The sequence below is a fragment of the Colias philodice genome, chromosome 1, assembly GCF_061535455.1.
Source record: "Colias philodice isolate Cphi_HAF_F1 chromosome 1, ilColPhil1 Martin Lab GWU primary, whole genome shotgun sequence".
NCBI lineage: Eukaryota > Metazoa > Arthropoda > Insecta > Lepidoptera > Pieridae > Colias > Colias philodice.
Window position 1 is genome coordinate 2,088,515 of NC_143086.1, and position 26,496 is coordinate 2,115,010.

Here is a 26,496-nt window from a genome sequence, read left to right on the forward strand (position 1 = left end):
TCTTGTCTGGGAGCTGATAGACACTTTATATAGGTATATATATGCAGGGTGTCCCACTATTGGTATACTAAGCGCGAAGGGACGTTGTAGTTTTGTATACCCTGATCACGTTAAAAATACTTAAACAACAAAATTACGTCAATAATTTTTTGCTAAAATTTTCCTGAAAATCCATGTTTTCTTCTCTAGCTTCGCGCAGCCGGCATATACCGCTTCTCTATTCGCGCAGCCGGCATATACCGCTTCTCTAATGTGAGCATTTTGTCTATGAAAATATAATCTTAAACGATAGCTACCTACCACCCTGTATATGCTCTTTGTAAACGCGAAACGATTAGAGAATTTATTTAAACGTATAAAAAATGGAATATCAATAAATCAAGAGTATTAAGAATTTTTAAGAAACCAATGTACGTTTGAAATAAAAATAAAATTCTTAGAACATGTTAAATGTTTGATAGGATTTTCCGTTGCCAATATAACGGAGAATTTTCGCGAATTGAAAACTTTAATAATCCGCTTAGTTCGCAGGTGTTTTTGTATTCAGATTTTACACGAAAATAAATATTGAATACATTTTTATAGTCTTAAAACTCAAATACCTATTCACAAAGGTTACAGCTATATAGCGGGAGTATAGAATAGAAATGAACATTATAAATAATAATAATATATACTTAATGTAAAAATATAAATGGAATGTTCGTGAGTCATAATGCTGTTAAAAAATGTATGTATTATACGTGTCCGCGGGAAATGAAGATTTTTCTTTTAATAATTAAACGTATAAAGACAGAAGGAAGGTATCTCAAGGGCCCGTAGTACTAACTAATTTAATTACTACTACGGGCCTATTTATATGATAACTTACATTAATATTTGTGTAAGAACTTATTTTAAGTTATAGTATCTAACTACTTACGTACCTTAATATAGATTGTTTTTCTGCGAAAAAATACAGTAAAAAGTTATAAATAATAAAATAAAGAGAGAGATTAATGTGGATGTGCGTACTTTCAAAGTGAGAACCTCCTTTCGATAATTGAGAAGAAAGTTAAATTACAAAATATACAGATGTAAATGAGGATATATTATATTATAGCGCTCCAAAGGGCTATCCTGCATATTGTATTATGGCAATGATCAATCTCTTATCGTTCTAGGAGAGTCTATGAAATATTTGCAGTAGGTCTATATAATATTATTCTAAACCTTTTAGTATACATATAGATAATAGTTACAGATGTTGCGTTGCGATTGTCTTTCAGTAACACTAGTTCTTAGGTTGTCTATATACGTAATAAATACTGATAATAATTGTATGATATTACACGTTTATAAAAATTAGTCTTTTAGACACCTTAAGCTAAGATTCTTACTGTATTTTAGAAATTCTACAATATGTATATCGCTAAGCTATTGTTAAGAAAATTCTACGGAAATTCGTGAATGTTAAAAGTTTTTACACTTACAAATATCCTGTACTTTCGTTCAGGTGACCCAAATTCTAAAAATACTAGTTGTAGAAAAATATTTTTTTAATTTTTTTTTCTTTAAAATTGGATAGCTAACTAGACATATGATGAATCCTGACACTCAGCATAAAGGTATAATATTACGTAAAACAAGAATACTCGGCTAATACTCTGCTTTACTCGCATTAAACATTTAGGCTGGAACATGGAGCCATCATTAGAAAGATAGTCCGAAAAACACTGACAGAAAGAGTCCATTGGTTTACACCAGATCGTCTTCATCGTATCACATAATTTCGCGCGAAATATGCTGTAAATGCGTCGGGAGGTAACGGAGCGGAGCGGATTCAAGCGGCCTGGAACTTGCTGGAGGGGATTCGAAAGAAACGCGAAGCGCGCGTCTCTGGATCGCCGGGGTGGGGGCACGCTGTTAGCTGCCTTTAGTGACCAGATGGTAAGGAGCATGGATAGTCGCCACGCTACCCAACTCCGTCTGGCCGAGCAATTCCTCCGGGTGGTCGCGAGCATGTTCCCTGCGTTTCTCTTCGTTCGTGTAGTAGTGCGCGGTGCGACGCCTCGAGCAGCACAAAGCTCCCGCTATAGCTGCGAACACTGCCACACACAATAACATCAGTCCCGCTATCACGCTCATCTGAGCTTCGTGGGTCGTCACACAGGGCTCTAGCTTGTCAAAATCCAATTCGCCAAAAGTTATGCCATGAAGTCGTAACGGTGAATGGCACGTCAGGTGCCGTATGCTCGAATTCAATACTGTTGTCGCCATGAAAACGAGCATAGTTCCAGCGGAACATCGATCGCATCGCCAGTGATTTTTAGATAAATCCACGTGAGCTATAGCCTCGAGACGTTGAAGGTCGTCTTCGTTCAATGTATGCAACTTGTTTCGAGATATGTCCAACTTTTGTAAGAACTTAGTTTTGGTGAGCAATTTATACGGAAATTTTGTCAGTTTATTCCAAGATATATCGAGGGCGACTAGATGTTCGTTGTAAGTAAAGAAGTTTGGTGGAATTTCTTGCAATGATAAATTGGCGAGTCCAACACCGTGAATGTCCGGGAGAATTTGCAGCACAATAGCAATTTCGTTGAGTGGTAAATTGTTGCCACTGAAATTAATGGTTTTCAGGGAATCGACAACTGGCGCAAATGTTTGTAGGTGGAACCTGTCAATTTTGTTGTGACTTATATCCAAGTGCATGAGGGCGGTCAGGTTGGTGAGGGCGGCGGGCGCCAGCAAGGCGAGACGGTTGCGTGCGAGGGCCAGCACACGTAATTCGCGATTCCTCCCGAACATGTTGTCTACAATTACCGACAACTGATTCCCGTCTAATTTCAACTTTTTCAACTTTTTGAGGCTTATAAATTCATCCGATGTCAAATATTTAAACAAGTTCTCACCCAGATCCAATTCCTCCAAGTGCGGGACGAGATGATATATTTGAGTGTTAACTCTTCGCAACAAACATCGTCGGCACTTGAAATATCGTAAATGTTGAATGTCCTTGAACACTTCAGGGTTCAAATCTGCCAAGGGGTTGTCGCTCAGATCCAAATATGATAGTTTAGCGAGCATACGAAAAAGGCGAGGTACTAATGTTGATATTTGATTTTGCGACAAGGTTAACGTCCTCAAAGCGGTAAGGTGCCGGAATGTTTCGCTCGGCATCTGCTCGATATTGTTATGATCGAGGAATAATTCCGTCAAATTTATGAGGCCACGGAAATTATCTGCGTCGATGCTCGTTAAGTTATTGTGCGTGAGATTTAGAACCCGTAGATTTTGTAGGCCCCAGAAGGAATACTGTCCGATGGATGGGACGTTCGAGTTGACGATGTGCAGTTCTTTGAGGTTGGTGAAGGGGGCTGGTTGGGTGAAGATGGGTCCGATGGTGAGGTAATTGGGTCGTTCTGGAGGAGCGGCGATGATGACGACGTCAGCGGTCCGGTCGAGGAGGTCGACGGGAATTGCGCTCTGGTCACCAAGCGTACATTCTACACGTAGCTCGCTCTCGGCCGCGGGGTTCACTACATGTCGACATGAACACTCGCTGGGGCACCTTGAGGCGCCGCCAGCAGTGGTCGTCAGTGTAGATACTAAGCATCCTAGCAGCAACAGAATCGACCTCCTGCAACAAAGAAATAAACTTTATTATTGTCATTCACAGTACAGTGGATTTAATGTTTCGGCAAGGTTTGGGTAATAAGGTGGCATACACGAAATTGGTTCTAATTTATATTGTTATCTATTGGAAAAAAAATTGTCAGGTCGAAGATCCTTACTTCTTAATAAACAAATGGAAGTATATGTACAAACATAAATGTTATTACGCAGATAATTAAAGTTATTTACAAGTGAAGTCCTTTCGTAATACGTTTCTATACTACATAGGTTCCGTAAGTTTTATATAAAAGTTCCAGCCTGGGTGTAACTAGTTTATAATTATCTAACAGACTTTGCAGATCTTCATCAAACACCTTTATCTTTTTTTTATCAAACACCTCCATCCTGGGAAAAAGTTAATTGAAGTTGATAAAGTCTGAAAGTTTAAATTTTTATGCCGAATTTAAAGGGATGATAAAATATTTTACGCCTTTATTTAATTTTGCTCAACGTGTAGGAATATAAAACATCTATTATAATTTGATATATTTCATAATGAATCCTTGTTTTCTTTCAACAAATATATAATATTTTTTTAACATCAATTTATTCCTTAATAATTGTTATTTTTAATTCATAAGTGACACAAAATCGCTAAAGCATAAACATTCGCAATGCAAAATAATTTGTTAAATAAGATTTTTTAATTAATTTGATAAATAAGAATCATCGCTTATAATTACAAAAGTTGTATTTTAGCGCGTATAACAAACTTGTAATATAAAATTCAAGATTGTCGAAAACCTACTACAGTCTAGTTTTATTGAAGTGAATTTAGACGCGTTGAGAGTAAAATTTTAAAGTCGCGTCATGGCAATACCGTCACGTCATAAGGCGACAGAGTAAGGCGACGATCTTGGTATCTTTGAATTTTGCCAAAGAAGTTTCACTTCTGACACGTGAGCTGAGCACACACGCTCTTTGTTTTCGAAATATAGCATCATGTATATATCAATTAATATTCAAGTTTGAGTTTGAAAGATATCATTGATAAGCCAAAGGGCTCTTTTTACAAGAGGAAATTTTTTATCGTAATTATTTCCAACCTCTTTTGCTTTCTCAAGGAATGGCTCGTGCCGCCAAATAAATTTCTTCCAAGAACACTTACTATATTAATATTAATTTGCAGAAAAAATCAAAATGATTCAATTCAATACTATGGCTTTTTCATGGAAAGGATCAGAAAATTTGATTATTTTCTGGTGAAATCAATTACACTTAGTGAAGTCGCATTATAAATCAATCGGGTTTCAATTAATGGCAATTTTGATAACGACTGGCAATCTTTCGTTTTATCAATATCAACATCTTATTTCACTTTTCTTTTGGTATTGAATTTTTACCTCGAATTACCTAGGGGTCAAGTTAATGTAACATAGATATAACATGTATCTTCCATATAATTAACAAAATACATATTTTATTTTATGCTAGCGACGTAAATTTGGCCAGAATTCGCCGTATCGTAGAAAGTCATACTGCATTCATTTTGATGATATAGTAAAACGAAATAGGAGCAAAGTAAAACGTAAACTCAAAGTTATAATTTGGTTCAACAACTTGATACAGATACTTTTACTACAATAATAAACGCTTATAAAGACTTCAAAGTCATTATAATCATTTCCTAAATCGCTATTTAAACTCCTAAGACATACATACAAACATACATTACAAATCCAGAACTTTAAAACTATTCATCACCCATAACATAATATTTATAATGGCCTATTACCTCTTCACCTTTCCTTTTTATGGGTTGCGTAATTATTTGAAAAAGGCCTTAGCTTTAAACCTTTCACGCGTAAGCCGCACGTTCTACATATGAGCTCTCGAGAATATGACGCTGACCTTTAAATTCATTTTAATAAGCCTTGTTATGTAGGAATACTTTACAAGTAGAATTGTATAGAATTTTCTTTTATTCGCTTTGACACGCTTGTATGCGACGTACCTATTGTGCAAGTTGGTACCTTATAACTGCGCGACTCTGGGACACTCGTTATTTTTAGAGCAGATTTTTATACTCTTTACACGATTTTTTGTATACAATTACACATAATGGTGTATCGTAATTCAAATTTAAACTAAACTAAATTTAATCTCTATTAAAAACTTCGTTCCCTATTGAAATACGTTAAAGGTTACATAACTGAAATGCTACACCAAAATTATAAAGTACGAAACGTCCACTAAAAAGTAATAAAAAGCTGATTGCGGAACCTGACTTGACCCGGTTACTGCAAAGTTTGATAGAAATCTATTTCCCTTCGACCTTCACTGATATAATATTATAACGCTTAACCTTAATTATGAACTCAAGTAACAGCTCGGCTAAGCGGAGATTAACTAACTCAAAAATAAGACACGACGACAATTTACGGTATATATCTATACTAATATTATATAGCTGAAGAGTTTATTTGTTTTCTTGCTTGAACGTGTTAATCTCAGAAGTCCGATTTGAAAAATTATTTCACTGTTTATCAAGGAGGGCTATAGACTATGATCACGCTAAGACCAATAACAGCGTAGCAATGCGGGTTAAACCGCGGCCGCGGGGCACAACTAGTATAGGTGTAAAGGCTTTAATGTAACGACACAGAATAGGTTATGCATTTGAAGTAACATTGTACGCTATAACTGAAAATAGTTCCTGCAAAACCGCCTCACCTTAAACTGCATTAATGACTAAACCTCAATAGAAATGCTTTCAGTGATAACGTGATAACAAACCTCATCTCCCAAAATGCAACTTAAACCAATTATACTCTTTAAAACAGTTAACAATTTAACACCGCTTAAGGCCATTAATAGCATTTGTAATTGCTGAAGAATCTTGCGAAATAAATCAAGCAGAATTAACGCGGGAAAAAAGTTAAAAAACTCCACGAATAGGCGAGATTAGAGTCTTGAAATATGCCTCTCGCTTTGTTCGCGAATCCAAACTCCATGAAAAATAACAGATAGATAACGAAAGGATTTTACGCCCTTTGTGGAAATATAAAATTAGCAAACATTACAATGGTTATAACTTATGGTCTCCAATTGTGCTGATAGAATGGTATTCATTTTATCTGCGAGCCTTAGGCCTAAAAGAAACATCTAATGCCGTATTTCTGTTTGGGCAAATCAATTTCAGAACATAATACCTAGATGGACAAATTATATTCCCTAGCTAGAAAATTAGCAATACATCAGGGGTTTTCGTAGGCGTCAGGGACAACATATGTCATGTAAATTAGGATCAGATAATTAATTACTGAAGCTTACTGCAACGCTGTTAGCATAATGTATCTCGGACACAGGTCATCGCGTTAAGAAAATTTATGAATTAATCAAGGGAATTGCTGACTTCGGGATTAATTAATGGCATACATCGTTCACACAACAAGACAAATTTTATAGAATTAAACCTATTGAACGTATAGAGAATATTGATTAATCTCTTTTATATTTGTATGTTTATAACTTGTGTTACTTATTTTAAATTATTTCTCATAACCAGACACGATCAGACTGTTCCGGCAAAACAATATTTATCGAGTCTGTTACCCAAGCTTATATGTTTCTTACAAGTCATTGCTACCATCTAAAAGTAAAACCGTAGACATTTTAACGTATTCGGAATATGTCATGTAAATTAAGAACAGATAATTAATTGCCTATGCTAAGCTGCAACGTTATCAGTATTTTATATCTAGGTCACATCACTAGCCAAGTAATATACGATTAACTTAAATAACTTTGTGAAATAACCACAACTATTAATCTTGCCGTGGTTTTAAGTGTGCTACTTAAGGTGATATGGATTTGGATAGAAAGAAGTCTTTAAATAGAAATTTGTGATTTTAAAATAGTTATGATAATTTTAGATAATATGAATTTTAAAAGACATAAGTTAGTGAAAACAGTATTGACATAATCAAATATATTATTACATATTAATTTAGGGCCGATTTTTCAATGCTTGGTTAAAACTTATCCGTCAAATTAAGTATTACACGATAATATTAAAATTTCCCGTAAACTGTCAAATACGGGCAATTAGAATACCTTTTTAAAATGGTAGTTTTATACATTATTCGACGAATAAGTTTTAACCAAGGATTGAAAAATCAGCCCTTAGAAGATTAGTAAATATGTGGATAGGTGTTATTGAATGTATTGTAGACGTTCGTAGACATTGTACTCATATAATAAGTACATTCGAAACTGACTCTCCAAAATGAACAATCTGAGCTCCATTCAAAAATGCACATAATTAAGGTGCCTTGTACTTTTTTAATAATTCTGTGCATGTCACGAATACCATGATGTTCCCAAAATGAATGTCCATTTTGTCCTGAAAAGCTTTGCACTTGCAAAACAAAGTAGTCCTCATTAACGAATGTGTATTATTATTTGAGTAGCGTTTGTCCGTTTTGTCTTTATTAAAGGGTCGCAATTCTGTCCATGATTGAGTTGGTACATAATTAGATTTGCGTTGATTGCCTCCGAACTAGATTACCGAATCAAACTAAGGTCGACAAAACTGATGTCGTTAATGAAGATCTATTAAGGAGTTTCCCGGAGCTAAACATAAGCTAAGTGCCAAAAGTTTTGTGGTATTTTTGGCGGCAAAACTTGGTTTTGTACGTGGTAATAATCAATGACTGATGAATACAATATTAATAAATGAAGAACGTACAAATTTGTTCAGGCTTGGGATGTGCGTAGGAATCAACGAATATTGTTTTAAGGAGAATATCAGAATTTATATACCAAATAATAAATACCAAGTCCTTCTTGAATTGTTAGTTATAGACGTAACATTACCATTCTCTTCAAATTGATTAATATCCACTTGAGACTTAGAAATACTTGGAAACAAAATAAGAGTCTTCAATAAGGACACATACAGGAAGGTAAAAACAAGAAAATATACAAAAAATAAAATAAAAAACATCAAAGAAGTGAAAAATTAAGATAAGTTGTGCAATTAGTGTTACGTTTCATTTTTTGATGTCACGAGGAAGCCATTTAAGATAATGTCCCGAGGATTTTAGGTCACTCAAGGAAAATTTTATATTTTATTAATAAATCTTAGATATTTCTATGGAAGTATTAAATATTTTTAGACTAGTGTTATTAAAATTTTACAAAAACTTCACAAAAATCGAACTTACCGAAGCCTTTAAAAATATGCTAAAGAATTGTTGATGAAATTAAAAATTTATACTACGAAACCAAAAAAATGTATTTCTTTTATTCTTTTAGTATTTAGGTATAAAAAATGTTAATCTTCTTTCCAAATAATTGTGTTAACCTATAGACGAAAATGGTTAGTTTAAATATCATCTTCTTAAGTACTGCTAATAATTATTGATTAAATCTAAAAAGATAATAATTTTTAAAAATATCTCAAAGTAAATAGTTTAGTGTGACTACCAAATCTAAATGAAATATTTCTCAGCGTCATACATAAAACTTTCAAGGAAACGACATTAAAATTGAATCCCTACTTTCATCTGAATTTATTTAGAGCAAACTCTTTCGTCACAGTGTTTTTGACATTTTTCTCAAAGTGATGCTACGGTAAAGTGAACGATTTCAACAAATTCTGAACTTACATTTCTTATCTTTTTACTTTTTAGTATTACATCCTGGATTGATGTGTTTTACTCAAAATTGATTGCTCAATTTAATAGTTGGCGAATAATTCTTTTAAATTATTTGAAATGTGACGATTATTAATTTATTATTATGGGAATACTATTATTACATATTTGAAAGTTCACTATATTTATTGAAGAATTTAATAAATTTATAATTTAGAAATATAATTAACACTATAGTTACTTTTTTTTTATTTAAGTCACGGCACTAGTTTTCAATTTGAGTCATTAGATATATTTATTAAAATAATTTTAATAAAATCCGATAGAAGATTTCCTGAAAAACAAATAAAATAGTCAAGAAATATCTTTGGGGTACCGTTATTATAAGCTTTTCTAATTATTCAAATTTAATATTAACAAGTCAAATTTACAGCTGTAAAGCTGGCGACGAAATATTAGCGAAATTAAAAAAAAAACAAAACCAGAATTTGTTGCTTATTTGGATTTTGTTGCTCAACCTGTTCGCTGAAAATCAGCAACAGCTAGCTTTACATTAAGGTAGTGTGAAGAAATCGGAAAAAGTGATGGATCGTTTGATAAATGCGGGTGAATTTGTTGCTAATTAGTTGCTAATTTGTTGCTGCAAAAAAAGTGTAGATCTTGATTTTTGTTCAATAGCGCCAAAAATAACACTGGCCACTGTCGATTTTCGGTGGTTGAACATTAAAAAATAATTTGTTGCTACTCAGATCGTTCACTGTCAGAGTGTACAGAGCCAGCAACAAAATAGAAACCGGAAGTAGAGTTAATTTTGAAACCGGTAGGCTAGAAAATCGTCCAAGCCAGCTTAATATTAAATTTCTTATTAATTGCTTGCTTGCAGCTTATAATTAAATTTCTTATTAATTGAAACTAAATAAAAGTAAGTTTTGTCAGAATAATCATCTTATCTTGTAATGAGACTCCTACGCTGCTTCCCACCTAAGTCACCCCTGAACATTAAATGAATTTTTCTTATTTATTATAAATCTTAGTACTTACTCGAAATCATTTCTAATTAAAAAAAATATCTATTCTTTATATTTTTCTTAAATATAAGGGTTGTTTATCTACTTTTAGTCGTTTTGCTCTTATGAAACCCATTCGAAACTAAAATCTGGAATATGCTCGTGAAACTATAACACACCGTTTCTTCACTATTTTTTTAGTCAAATATTTTTAAGCGATTTCAAAAAAAGGTCGATTTTCACTTCATGTACATGTGTACAAAAATAATTATTACCTAGAACATAAACAAAACAAAAAACGTAGTCGAATAATGAGAAATATAACTACCTCAATGATCTATAATACAATTTCTGTTCCTTCCTTCGTTACGTACTATCTATCTAAAACTTAATTCCGAGCATATTTTCGTAAATACGTCATTTTCGATATTGAAGTAGATGACAAAACCATGAAGACTAATGTGGCACCAAGCAAATTGCTTTGTCGCCAATCTTTTTGCCGTCTCAGCTTTTGGAGCGAATTCAAAGAACAGTGTTGCCGCGTAGAAGATAATTTCAGTTTTCATATTTTATCGTTAAAGAAAATAGAGCGCGATAGAACCAATTTACTTTGAAACTATTTACGAAATAATGTAAAATCTGCTGGTGATCTGAAGTGTTTGTTTGAGAGCTTAATATTGTGTCCAGCGGTTTTCAGATTGTTTTTATCGAAAAATAACCCTTAGTGACATGTTTATAAGTTGCAATCGACAATCGCTTAATTGGGTTCCGGAAAATAATAAATATACCTACATATCCAATTACATGAATTCTTTAATTAATGTGATGCAATGTCAGTGTTATTCGTCGACTAATCTGATTACGGGGTATAAAATTCACTATATAAAAAATAAAATACACAACACATTATATAAAATTCAGGGTCTGAAAATAACGACATAATCTTATACCAGATTTACCCTTAAAGAGTGTATTTAAGAGAGTATTTTGATGCATAAAATACTCATTAGGTATTAGGTATTAGGTATTGATAACAATAGCAAGCCGGCATACTTAAAATACCTATACATAAAGTCTTTCAAATGCCTTTTAAGTCATTGCCATGTTTCTTCCAGTTCCAGTTTTGTAGTACTATTAAACTTTATATTAAAGTGAATCAATATACACATAACCCGGAAAAACTTGTATCCATCATAACACATGCAAATATTAAATCACATAATATCATAGTTACACCCGGAAAATGTTTATTTCTATCGCTCTTTCAATACAGTCAATATTAAATATAAAAATACGCTGTAAAAAATATATCCTTTCGAGCAAATCATAAATTGTCAGTCGTACAATTTGGCACCGAATTTCGTAAAATAACATTTCGGCGTCTCGTAATTTATTTCATCAAAATTGTGCAAACATTCTGTACAATTTTTTACAACAGTTCATCTCGGTTGTTTGTCGCAATCCTTAGAATTCTGGGTCCATTTCATTCTATGAAATATAAGTGAAGTCCCGTGTCCCCTAGTCGGGTAAGGGGCAGATGCATTATGCATAAATCTGTTTAACTGATCGATTTTTTAGGGACAAGTAAAACACAGGCTTCTGTGTCCTGCCAGACCGATAAATTTTTTTTTCTTTGTCTCCACCGGTAATCGAACCCAGGTCCGCTCGATTCTACGCTCATCACTGTACCAAGGAGGCGGTTATGACGTAGTATAGTGGGAAAATAAGTCATGATACAGAATACATTAGAATTCATAATTCGTTCCTAATCTTTCTAGGAAAGGTGTCGTGCTACGGCATAAATTGGTCTTGTATCGTGGATCCTATACAACAATTATTATGTACTTACAATGTGATAAGGTTCAAGATCTGAACATTCACTTTTCTACGACCCTAATTATTATTAAGGATCTACGCATCTTCCTTGTTTCTTTTAGTTCTACTAGTTATTATTCTGTGCATTGGCACCACAGATTGGCACTCATAGCACACATAGCATTGGCTATTAAAATAAATATTTTACGGTTGACTTGGGTAAAGATAAATGTAAAATGTTGTAATATTTGAAATCCAAACGAAGTGGACTAAATTTCTTAATGAAATATTATGTGTATTTTTTTTTATTTTTCTACTATTAAACCTTAAAGTTTAAAAGTAAACAATAACATATTTATTTCAGAGTTGTTATAATAATTAATTAAAGGATAGGAATAGACAATAGACATGTTATGTATAATGTTTTGTTTGTGGATGTTGTAGGCGTTCAATATATAATTATAAGGCAAATTCTGTGGTTTCTGATTAACACAAATTGAAGTAGTTATTATCCAATTAACGCAAATACGCTTCATAAAATGAAATCAACATTCAAACGTTATGATGCTACAAAATGTCAGTACATTTATATTATTTGTCATATTTATGATAAATATTCCCTGAATGATTATTTTGTAAATTATTTTTGTGCAATTTATTATAAAAGAAGATAAGTGGAATTAATTATTATAACAAACATGAAAGCGCAAATTAAATAACTAATATATTTAAAAAACATTTTAACTTGTTAAAAAGTTATCTAATTTTGAAGTCCACTACATGTTATTTTGTTGAACATAAAACGTAACCAGTATTTATTTTCGCTAACTAAACATAAACGCAAACTACTGATGGAAACTGTAAGTAAAATACACAAGTGTAATAGGACATTTCACTCAACATACTCTGAAACTAAGCAAATATATACTTGTACTATGTTTGTTTCATAACACAAACATCTGCTGACACATATTTGTATAGTGTAGAAAACTTGTAAGGTAATATTACAAAATAACTTTAGAACATTGAAAAGATGTCTTGAAATTGTATTATTAAAAACCTTGCATTTTAATTTTATCTCTGTTAATAAATGCTTGAATATTTATTGTGCTACAAAGTGAATTTTATAAAAGGACGTTCAGTGTGATAAAATACAAAGCTAGCTTTCTAGCATTTTTTTCGTAAAAAAGGGTAAGTATTTACAAGTTTACAACATTTATAACTTCTCGATTTTTTTATTATTTATTAATACACCGTCACTACATAAGTAATTTTATTTTTACGTGTGTCTTCTACATGACTGTATTCCTAATTGCCGCACTTGCCTGAAAATATTTTAACCTGTAAACAGATCTTTTGGAATTAATAAAAGTTTTTTATTTGCTCAAGAATATTGTAATGTAACCAATTATTAAAATTGTCGTCCGTCTATTTCTTCCGGCTAATCTGTAAGGGGAGCTTTGTTTCCATAAGACCCAGGGCTATTTTCTGTCCAATTAGGATCACAAAAAATAAAAAAGCAAGCAAAGTCGCAGACAACAGCTAGTACATAATTACTCCGTCTGTAGCTTAAGGTTTAAGTCGAAAAACATGAAATATGAAATAAATTAATTAATATCATTTTATACCTGACATAACGAGTTCTTCATATTTTTATTTTTCTAAGCTTGTAGTTCTAGATTGGCAAATATAACTGATAGTGAATCTGAAGCGCGTCACAAACGGTGAAGATACTATAATATTTTATCTTAAGATACTGTAATATTTTATATTCGACAAAAATTCCCCACAAAATTTCGGGTCATTTGTAACAGGATGGCGGTTCTACAGGGGTCTTAGTACGCAATGACAAAAAGAAAAATGATGGTCAGAACGCTGATACCGGATACCTTAAGATACTGTAATATAAAATATTACAGTATCTTAAGATAAAATATTATAGTATCTTCACCGTGTGTGACGCGCTTGACACTTTTTGACGTATATTTTCTTACATTATTTGTAAACATAACATTGAGTAAGTTTATGAAGTTGTGTATGCCTTAAATATAATTAGAAAAGAATTAAGAAATTATATCCCACAGACCACACTTGGCCGATATATCGAGATGATACTAAAACATAAAATAAATATCGAGTCATGGAAACGATAGCCATTAGGTTTGAAAGCTCGTAAAAATATATAGCTTTAAATTTCAGCAAGCAAAAAGTGTGTTAAGTGAAAAATACGAATAAAATGCATGTCTAAAAACAAATGTGAAGCACGATAAAAATAATGGGTTCCATTTAATGGCGGATTAAAACATTCCATTTATCAATATAGAAGGGTTTTTTCAGGAATTAGAATCGTGTTTATTGATGTGTTACATTTTTTTATTCGATGAACTTTTTATTGTAATTATACGTATTTGTTTAAACATCCATTTACGTTATATAGGTATATATTTTTTACGTTAGAACATCTCATAAGTAACTTTAAATATTATTTTTCCTATTAATGCGTTAGATGTAAATGGGATTTTTTAAATGTCGTTTCTATGATATTATTGGTAACTAATATTTCGGTGGTTTGTTTTTAACTACTCAAACATACTAATTATAATTAGGTATAAACTTAACAAAATTGGAAAAAGTTATATCTCCAAACTCAAACAAACTCAAACATTTAGGGTGCACTCACACACATCAGTCACCGTCACGGCACGTCACCGGACAGGATTAAAAAAAAATATGTATCAATAGTTCTAGTATGACTCTGTTCCCACACGACAGTCGCCGGCACGAAATCTATCAGTGACGTCCCCGGTCAGGCACGTCAAATAATCTTTCCATACATGTATCATACTTTTATCCCCACTCACCCGGTGCCGTCACGTCTCAGTTCAGTCAGCGTCGTGCTACCGTCAATTGCTACATGTTCTCTAGCGTGACACACGTCTAATCACTGACTAACCTGATGTATGTGTTCAATGATTCAGTCAAACCGGCGACGTGACTGACGGACAACATGACGGTGACTGGTGTTTGTGGATACGTACACAAACCGTCACCGATCAGTCATCGGTGACTTGACGGTGACTGATGTGTGTGAGTGCACCCTTATAATTTATTCAATTAGACTTCTTCGAGAAGCACTTTTGAAACGTCAATACATATTTTTAACATTTACCACCGATTAAGAAAGCAGTATCTACAGAGAAGAACCGACAAGAAACATATTGTTTAAACAAATGTTGATGAATAAACTTTCTTTCTTTCTGATGCTGAGCCTGATCTCAACGGATTTTCTCTCATCCAGTCATTAAAGTTAGAGGAGACATTCAAGATAAAAATACGAGTTAAAGAGAGAAAATATTTAAGTGTCGTATAGGTGTGGCTGGAGTTATACAATGTCTTTGTACTATGTATCCATACTTAATATTATAAATGCGAAAGTAACTCTGTCTGTCTGTCTGTCTGTTACTCAGTCACGCCTTAACTACTGAACCAATTTGCATGAAATTTGGTATAGAGATATTTTGATACCCGAGAAAGGACATAGGATAGGTTTTATCCCGGAAATCCTACGGGAACGGGTTTTTCTTTGAAAACGCGGGCGAAGCCGCGGGCGGAAAGCTAGTTTACCCTAAATATATAATCGTTATAATACCTATATGGAATATTATATGTAATCCAAATTAGGTACTAAATATCATCAGTATCTGTTTTAAGATTTTTAGTACTGTACTTACTGCCAATAAATACTATTAAGTTAAAAGATTACGATGACATTATATTTTCTAAAGTTCACTCAAGTTACAATTATTTTTAAGTTAAACTGATTGATTTATATTATTCCATATCAAATATATTTACCTACTCTGTCTGTCTGTAAACAATTATACAGTTAAGGTAGTTGCCCTGGGCAAGTAAGCAAACAAACGGTGGCACGGTGTCTAATCTCTAAACAGAATACCAATATATTTCTCTCACCCAAGAATTCCCAAACGTAACTTAACTTTCTGGACGAATTTTAAACGTTGTTATTTCTATTAACGGTCGCATGTCTGTTTTATACGGAAAAATAATATGAAATCGATTTTATTTATCAATTATATTTCTAAACACGCTAAACGAACATTCTTTAACAATTTTTTAGTACCTAGTTATTAGTATCTTTTTGTTTAATTTATATAAACTAGCTTTTCGCCCGCAGCTTTGACCGCGAATCATTGGAAAACTCGCATACTTTCCGTTCCCGTGGGATTTTCGGGAAAAAAAAACCAAATTAAAAAGTATATGGGTGTGCCAAATTTAATGAAAATTGGTTCAGCAGTTTTTGCATAAAGGAATAACAAACATTCAATCTCTCGCATGTTTTTGCATAAAGGAATAACAAACATTCAATCTCTCGCATTTATAATGTAAGTAGGTTGTGATTAGTATGTTGTTTTCTTAATACATTTAAAAGCATGAATAAATTACTAACATAGCTAATTCCCTGGATCGTATGCTTTGTCAAATGCTAGGTAAGCATTCAGCTTAGCAGAGTCGTGTGTTCATTTTGTTACGTAATTTGGCAACAATTCTGTGTTCAGAATTAAACGTCTTATTTGGCATCTAGAAGGTTCCGTAGCGTTATTGCAGTTTACAGATCAATTATAGAGATGTTAAAGTTTTGTTTTATCATTCTTGTTTCTTAAAACCAAGAGTAACAAGTTCAAATGGCAACGCAAGGTAAGTGCAAATTATAAAATTAGTATCTGTGATATAAGTTAGAAAGTATCCTACTAGTATCGAACTATCACTTAAAGGAAATAAACAAATAAGCTTATTATAAAATAAGTTAAGATATTGCTATCAAATAAAATAATTACACACTTGTTTCTTTTATGGTAATAATATATAGAAACAAAGCTCACTAACACAAAGGAACATTCTCCTCTTTAAAGAGACTTCTTAATTTTCCCGGGAAAAAGTAACAGATGTGTATAAAAATATGAGCAAACGAAGCGAGGATGTTAGCCAATAACCTAATGAACTTTCACCCGCAATCGGACCAAACAAATGTCTATTATCGCGAGAAACTTCCTCCCAAATTACAGTGAATTCCAATAAAAAGTTTGGCTGTCACTTGCGCTGTCTCTAATGCGATTTCCTGCTCCCTTTTTTACACGAATTTCCCCCGGAATATTTAATTCTAAAGTCCTCTAATGAATATGGAAATTAGCATTTAAACCGTGTTAGATATTAACAACAAAGGAGGGATGCAAACGTTCCCTTTTGTTGAGGAAACAGACTAAAAATTAAGTTTAAAAGCTCCGTAAACAGTGATTTACATAACTCATAGTGCACATGTACTCAAAGGGTCCGCCGATCTAATTCAAAAACAATCCATGTCCCTTTTGTCTCGGGCATCGGGACGCTCATCAATTATTAATTATTATATATATTGACTATTTCCAAGGTACGGTTGCTTCGCGGTCGTTCAACCAAAAATTGTCATTTTATATAACCGAAAATCAGTAGAACTAGACTTAGAACAAACACACAGTACACACCGCAAATTTAAAACAAATTTAAAACTCATTTCTCAGTACAAAACTAACGTCTAAAGACAATATTAGTTAGATAATTGTGTTAGAGAATGCCTCATTAACGCATAAACTAATCCATACTAATATTATAAATGCGAAAGTAACTCTGTCTGTCTGTCTGTTACTCAATCACGCCTAAACTACTGAACCAATTTTCATGAAATTTGGTATGTAGATATTTTGATACCCGAGAAAGGACATAGGCTACTTTTTATCCCGGGAAAATGATGCAATCCCGGATATCCCACGGGAACGGGAACTATGCGGGTTTTTCATTGACTGCGCGGGCGAAGCCGCGGGCGGAAACCTAGTTACTTATAAACTTAGTTCGTAGTTAGTGCACTAACTTTCGAACATCAAACATCGATGATCAGATCCACTGCCTTAAATAACGATAGAAGAAATGGGAATTAGTAATCTAACTCTCAGGGCTAGGTCTGAACTTCTAGCGCTAAGTAATTGAGTCTATAATTAAGAATGGGTTCCAGTTTTCTTAATGTAATTTATCAATATTGTACGAGCTGACTCGCTGAATTTGGTAGAGTCTCTTCTTCAGTTTTTACCTTTAAAATGTCATATACAATCTCATGAAAAACAATCCACTGATTTTAATGAGTTATAAGGCCCTATAAATCAAACTCATAACATTGGTAGGTATCTATAATCTTTGTAATTAATTTATAATTATGATATTATTAATTTACAATCCGCGAAATTTTTAAAACAATTTAAAGAAAAAAGAAATTCGGAAAGAAGTCTCCCTTGAGTTGACATTTAAAAAATGACTGAAACTTTAATATTGCGAAATTATGCTAATGATCGTAATAATTGTCGTAAATTTAGAAGCTTTTTTTTAAATTTACGTGTTAAAATACCTTATTTAAGAATTATTTAACCAAAGTGCCCTGTATTGTTAAATACAAATATGTCCAGAAGCATCTAATACTTAGACTATGTATTAGCAAGCTAGCTTGATACATACTCTAAGATCTAATATTACATTTTCCTAAGTATTATAATAAAAAAAGTATTCTAACTTCGTTGAGTTCGTACAAATGACGTTAAAGCAGTGTAACTACATTTCAAAATTAAATTTTCATAAGACTAATTCTCATTATTAGAACATTGGTATTGAGTTCATACTATATTTATAACAATATAGGGGTTATGAACGATAAGAGGCTGATCATGAATTCTTATCCACCCTCCACATTTTATTGTAGACTATTGAGACGCGGCCTTCACCTTCCTGTCATAAAAATTCGTATAAATATATACTTTAGTTTGAATTAACGAAAGTTTTCAGTTCTAACTTCAGTACCTGAAAAAGAGAAACTAGTTATTCTGCTAAATAAATTTGATTGAGACAGGTCTCCTAAGAAATAATACTTCACTAGAGAAGAAAAGCATAATTATTTAACAGTAATAGACTTTAACTTCTACCAGCTAGCTCTATGCAATGCTTTCGTAAATGAGTGTGTACATTTGTTCTAATCTAGCAATCTGTCAATAGAATTATTATGAAAAATATACACAAAAAATTAAGGAGAGTTCAAAGGGAAATTGAGAATACAAAGAATTTTACCGGTTCATCCACTCATTACAATTTTTGTAGTGAGTGACCATGCAGGGAATTATTACGTAAATGTTTTAACCAACCAAAAATTTACTTTATGTGTCGACGTTTTTTGAAACACATCATACAACTCGCAATTTTCACGCGCCGATAGCAAATTTTTGAAATAAATAGTAGGTTTTTTATGTAGCGAGAAATTCAAGTACTAGAAGAACGGATGTTTGATGGAACGGATTAGATTTATCTAAAACTTTCTCGTTACCTACCTATATATTATTTTATACCTACATAAGAAACATTTCTAAATCTATAAATACTATCTTTTGTTCTAACGTATTTGATATTATTGATTAAAAGAATGGTTTCCGTTTGTACTACTAATTAAAGTTATATTTGACGTACAAAAGAACATATTTATAATTTAAAAAATTTGTACAACATGGAGACGCTAATTTTAAAACGTAACTGGAGAATTATCCAAAGACAAATGTATCATGGTAAATTACACCAAAAAATCAAAGCAATAAGAATTAAAAAATAAAACGCAAAAACAATCGCTACACAAAAAACAAAAAACGCCCAGCGAAGCGGTTAATCGTTTCCAAGGAAAACTGCAGCTGTCAATAAAACTATCTACCAGATAAGACCCTGACTGTCTTTGATTGATAGAGCTGCGAGGGTCACGTTATCAGGCGAGTATCCATTGCTCTCATCTGTCATCGCTTCGAGCGAAATATCGGCCGTTAATATACTTCTAACTCTTTAGGGGGCCGTTTCAGGGTGTAACAATCAGAACTACTATTTATTTGCTGTTTGATATTTACGCAGATTCAGCAATTTAATATAAATCGCAGATTTATAATTACGAAAAAACGTGAACTTAAATGAGTAGATCCTGTATGTAAGATCGGTTAATTTAAAGTTGTCTTAGTGGTTTGTTTTCTTTTCGTAATGAACCAGCAATTGAACTTTTAAACCTTCGATAGCTAGTTAACCCGTTATTGACTCGTTAGCACTTTTGAGCACGAAAGGCTGAGTTTACGTTTGGGTTAAGTATTGTTTGAAATTCTGGAGTCGAGCCCCGTAGTGAGTTGTGAGCTCAACTGCAACGTCCAAATTGAAATCACATTCATTGAAATATTTCATCGGGCTTTGTACTGACCCCGGTTTTGTTTTTACAAACGCGCCACTCCGGCGGGCAAACCCTTTGCGTGCATCAAATTATTCAACAAAGAGCGAATGTTGATGAAGGTTTTAAAGGTGCGAAGTTAACAGTTGACAAGCTTGACGCGACCAGTTTAGCTGCTTTTAAACTACCGGCTACAAAGGGCAAAAGAGCAAAGGAAAAATTTGTTTTGTCCCGCCTACAACGTAACAGCTTTGATCGTTGACAATGTGAACCGATGGACGTGCTGCGAACGGCGCAATTAACTCTTTAAACCTTTGTAACTAGCTGAAAGGACGACATTGCTGCTAACTTTGTTATGAATTTTTACACGTCACGTTAGAGCTGTTTGAAATTATTTTTCTGACGGAACGTGCAATTACAAAGGTGCTAGCGAATGCAGTGTAGATGACAAAAGTTTGAGGGTCTTTTTTGTTTTTTAATTACAACATGCGTCTAGTACGGTAAAGGAATTAAATATCTACAAGTTCCACTCGTAAATAGAAGGTAATTAGAAAAATAAATGATAAAGCTAGCCCGGAATAATTATATTTTATTCATCTTTTCAAATATAGGTACTACTTTACCTACTTTTGTACACTGATTAAAATACATAATTATTAATATTCTGATTACCATACATCATAAAATTGATTTTATCAAGGAAATTTTAATTTGTGTTGTTTGGTGTTAAACCTTATTACGTACCATTTTTCCGACGATCATAATTACCTATAAAGAGATATTAGATATCTGCAAGCCCTGCAAACATATTTACCAACATATTCCCCAAATGAAGAATTCAGTGTTGAAACAGAAGATCAAACCGATCCCCCATTTACGTTATCCCGTCAGATACTCGAATTCTAGACAAATTACATTTCCCACAGTTCGGGTTATCTTGGCATAAAAGCATCGTTAATCATGCTATGCTTTTTTCGCTGGTACGCTCGTAAAACTGCTAGGGGCTTTGGGGTTTTGACCATAGATTATACACTCATAACTCCACCAATGAGGTTACATTAAATCATAATGGTAACCTTTGGGTTTGTCTATGGCATAATCTGTTTAAGCTGTATAGATTAAAAAAAGTGTTGCTACTGTTTCGAAATAGTTGTACAGTTTAACAAAGGTTTATCGGTATACGTTGTTAAAGCACATTTTTCTCTTTTAAAGACGCGTCGGCTGCTGAAAATATAAACATTTATACCGTCTTCTAAAATCGCGACCAACGCCTTAATCAAACCAGGCTCTGGCTTATAGCAATAAGTTATTTAATGCCGCGGCTCATACAGATTTTAGTACAGGAAAATTAAGCCTGCTTTTTACATTATTATCATTTTTGCGCGGCAGCATGAATAGATTTCATTTCTACAAAAAGGTATAGTCACCGCATTGCTTTGTGATGGCTGTTATATATAAAAATGTAATGGTTACATTTTTAAAATTCCTCTGAATAGAAACGTATTGTAGTCACGGTGAAATTCCTGGGGTTACGGAAATTATATTTAGAAAACTATTGTTATTTCAAATGCGCTTTGGAATTGTTATGTAGGTAATGTATGAAGTTTGAAAGTTAATTTATATAAAAGTTACATATAAGTGACTCTATAAAATCAACAAACGGTAACTTTAAAAAATGCGACTTAAAATAGCGTACACACTCAGCGTAAGAAATAAGCCATAATTTAACAACGTTTATTTTAGTCATTTAATAAAAAAAATACCGGTTACCTGTATATTGCCTATTTCTCGTCATAAGCCCTTACAGGAATACATTCAATTAATCCTGAATGGAATTTATATTCTTATAACAAATTCGAGATGCTTTTAAAATAAGCTATCTTAACCTAAAAAACAAAAGACCCTTTTTATATCTTTTCATTTGTATGTAACTCATGCCTACGAGCTAACACATACGCACTTGTGTGCACCGCTGCGTGTGTGTGCGTAAGATTCATTTGTTAGGAGCTTCCCTAGTAAAGTTACGAGGAAATAGCTCATCAAGGAACAGTTAGTTCGGCATCGGACCTCATACTGTCCAATAAGGCCGTAATGCACAATCCTTTGCATTATTCATGGATTCCTGTGATAAATATTCATGTTAATATTTGTCGGACATTCGTATATAAAAAATAGATGTCTAGGCTATAGGGATTTATTTTTATGAATTATATGGGCTTTTTTCCGAAATTATGTCTTATGTTTCATTGATACTTTAAAATACGAATGTATTAATAAAATTTAAAGTTTAGATACAATAAAACTGCTTCGTGGGATCAAAAAGTATTTGGAAATATTTAAGAATACCTACAGTTTAATCATAATGAAAAATCTATGATTTTTTTTTACTTATTTGTTAAATATTTCCAAAATAATAACAATAACTCGCTTTTTTTCAAAAGTTTTACTTTTGGGCATGGTTTATAAAACTCTTTCAAGCAAATTGAAATATTGCGCATTCAAAAAAGGAATGTGTGAATCAATTCAAGTTTCTTACTATTATAAGAATTAAACACTGAAAAAATACGCTAATGGTCTAATTTATTGTCACCCTACATTTAAATAGTACACATGGATAGCCATGTTTGTATGTGTGCGTAGAAGTAGCCTTCTTTTACAGTCCATTGACAGTGACTACAATTTTTGCTACAATTTTAACTAACTAATAACTAATTCATACTTTAATAATTATGTTCAACTAGCGACCCGCCCCGGCTTCGCACGGGTGCAATGCTGATACTAAATACACTACAGAAAAATTGTGAACGTTGTATAGGTATAAAAATATAGCGGCCCGCTCCGGCCTCCGGCATCGCACGGGTATAAAATACATAGCCGGGCGGCCGCAAACGCTACGTCCTGCAATTTTTAAATCTGTAATATCTTCGAAAATATTCACTTAAATCATACGGTGTAAAGGGCCATATAGATCTATATTAAATGAACAATGTATCCATGGTATTTAATTGGTTAAGGATTAATGCTGTATTGGTTAAAATCGCTTCGAAAATTAGCCATTATTTGTCGTAAAAAGTAAATGACAAAAAAAAGTTATTGTGGGTTATCCATAAGAGATAGACATATACCATCGCGGACTTTTCTGTAGACCTTTTCAATGTGTATAATACTTAGTACATTATTTTGATAAAACTCGTAGGGTTCAGCCTGCGTTTGCAATGTAAGCGGAATAAATGTAATTTTTTACGACATCACATTAGAAACCTCAAAAATAACAGTACTTCTCCACTACTTAATGGATCTTATTATACATATAAACCTTCCTCTTGAATCACTCTATCTATTAAAAAAAACCGCATCAAAATCCGTTGCGTAGTTTCAAAGATTTAAGCGTACAAAGGGACATAGGGACATAGGGACATAGGGACAGGGAAAGCGACTTTGTTTTATACTATGTAGTGATACTGAACTAGATAACATATGCTAAGTCGATAATGCTATTGCCTAGTCCCAGAAACTGCGTTGTTTCTGTAACACGTTGTATCTCGTCTTGAATATTCAAGACCGTTGTTTAGTCCACTTTGAGCAAGTTCAAGTCCGTATTTGACAGCTTTCGCTTAGTTCAATTATCCGTCGACAAGTCTGTTTAGATCTTCAGTGGGTATAGAATACTCTAGCTATTCGTTATTATATTGAAGGGATAAAAAGTTTTGTGTGCCCTTTTTTTGACGTGACAACGTCTTATTATTCGATAGCCGGCTGCACCCACGAAAAAACATGACTCATGCGGCGTTACCTCACGCTCTGAGGCGTTCCGTAAGGCTTGAAGTGCAAGCGAGAGCGCGGAACGAGCGACAAAGAAGCACAATCGGCCGTCGTCACGTCAATACGTCACGTTCAACTATCGTCAGTAAACCGACTTTACAGACAACCAATTTTTAAAGTGGCGAAATCTTCCAAAGATACCCACGGCCCTCGGGGAAGGAGCCGTGGGTTATGTCGGATTCTTACCGACTTAAACCCCACTGTTTTCCGTCGAGCCGCTTTAATGATGGGGCCGCGGGTATTGGTTGGAATTCTTCCGTTCCTTTTTGGTATTGGCCAAATTTAAAACATATCTTTCTCGCGAAATCCAAAATTGATTGACTGTTTTTAATCTTTTGTTATTTTTACTATTGAGATGTGATAAATTTTATATATCTAAATATTATTTTATTGGCGTTAAAATGTTCAATGGTTCAGCTAGTTAAATAAAATATTAAACTTGAATAAATCATAAATCCTTTCAGTATAGAACATCATTTGATCCCTCGTAACCTACAAAATTCAAGTTTACCATAAATCCGATAATAAAATTATTTCTTTTCGATTAGCCGTTTATGGTCTATACTTCAAAACTTCCCAAGAAATGGCCATATAAAATTGCAGAAGTACGTAATATTTCATAATCCAGCAAAATATATTTATATAGGTTGGCCGTAGTTGGCACGCGGCCGGCGATTTGGCGAAGTTCACAACAAACAAGGGGTTTATTGCACCATATCGCTAATTAGAGACAAGTGCCAAATGAGCCTGAAATCTTAAAATTAAAATTAGGCGCCATTTTGTAGTTCGTTATCTGTAAAGAGGGAAGTCAAGTCAAGTTAGGGAAGATCGTGTGTGTTCCTTTATTTTGGTAGGATCTTATAGTGAAGAAACAAAAAATTAAGATTGGCCTATAGGTTTATAGTCTATGATATGATGTTCGAATGAGAAATGAAGACTTACTATGCAGAATTTTGTATTTATATCGTTTAGGAAAGATATAGTCAAGTCGTAATTTGAATCTTAAACTACCCGCACCAATATAAGGTTGAGAAGGATCTGAAGTGACAATAAGAAAAATTAAAAATCAATACAAGTTGAATGAGAAATTATTTAATATATGAGTGAAAAAATAAACAAACAGTTAAAACATAATTTGATTTCTTTAACATTTTTGATTTTTGAAGTGAAAACTTCTTTAGCGTGACCTGATCTAAAAAGCGTAAGACGGATGGATATCAAACATGCTCAACGTTAATAATCAAGTTTTCACTTCTGCCAGCACTCCCGGAGTGCAACCCGTCCTTTTTTAAGTGTTGTTATCTCCAATCATCAATAATGCAGCCATAAAAGTATAGTGAGAATAAGCCCACTGATCCATACAGGTGACGACGTCACTGCCTACTAAACAATTTACAATGTTGGCAACACTGCTACTTACAACTAGCTGGACATAGAAATTTCATCTTTATTTCTAAAGCAATACAATTCAATTTACGTTGTAGGTGTTCTAGGTAGAGTTGACAATTTTGAGGAGGTCCGTACGTGAGGTTACGTGACATGGAACAATAAAAGAAACAAACCGAATGCAGACAGTGTGAGGGAAAATATTCTACAGTACTAATTTTGTTTGAGTATTCTGTTACATTTACGATAATCTCTCAAGGTTAACTTCTCGCAATTTGGCTTTTCTTTCAGACAGAATATAAAACATGTGAACTAATAAACGTAATTATATTATTATAAAATATTTAGCTTTTACAGGACTAGGCCCAGGCCCACTCGTTTCTTTAAAGCCTCATGACGATGATATTTTTAGCTAAAGTAAGACAATTTATATTGATAAAAACAATATTTGCTAATATATTATATAATTATTTTCTCTTGACACAATTTAAATTATGTATTAAAAATATTCAAAGCCGACGGAGGTCACTAGTTGACCCTGCACTACACCTGGTTCTCCTAATGGGTTTACCAACTTATGAAAAATTATGTGAAAACAAATTGTGAAAGAGTAAATTAATTTGAGTTTCAATTTGAATGTTCCAAAATAAACAAACCTTTTTAGGGATTCCGAAAGCAATAATTACGCATGATTAATAACTAGCTTTCCCGCGCGATTCTACGTTTCTCATAAAAGAACAACGTTAGTGTTCTAACAGACGAACGGCAAGTTGTGAACGGCAGAGGCTACTTCAGCCGTCGCCACATATCGACGGCAGTCGGCGGCACGTCTGCGGCAGCAGTAATATGTCCACGGCTGCCGTCAAAAACATAACATGACTGCACACTAGTACAAAATTCATTCAATTCGATATTAATGTAACCCATT

General features: G+C 33.3%; 1 protein-coding gene across 1 annotated transcript in view; it reads right to left on the minus strand.

Moving 5' to 3' along the window:
- Positions 1-747: 747 nt before the first annotated feature.
- The window catches only part of LOC149490997 (uncharacterized), a 93,262-nt gene continuing 67,513 nt past the window's right edge, over positions 748-26,496 (minus strand). The window contains exon 2 of the mRNA XM_089695949.1: positions 748-3,622. Within this exon, the coding sequence (XP_089552075.1) occupies positions 1,906-3,622 (1,717 nt within the window). The 3' untranslated portion in view covers positions 748-1,905. The remainder of the gene's footprint in view (positions 3,623-26,496) is intronic.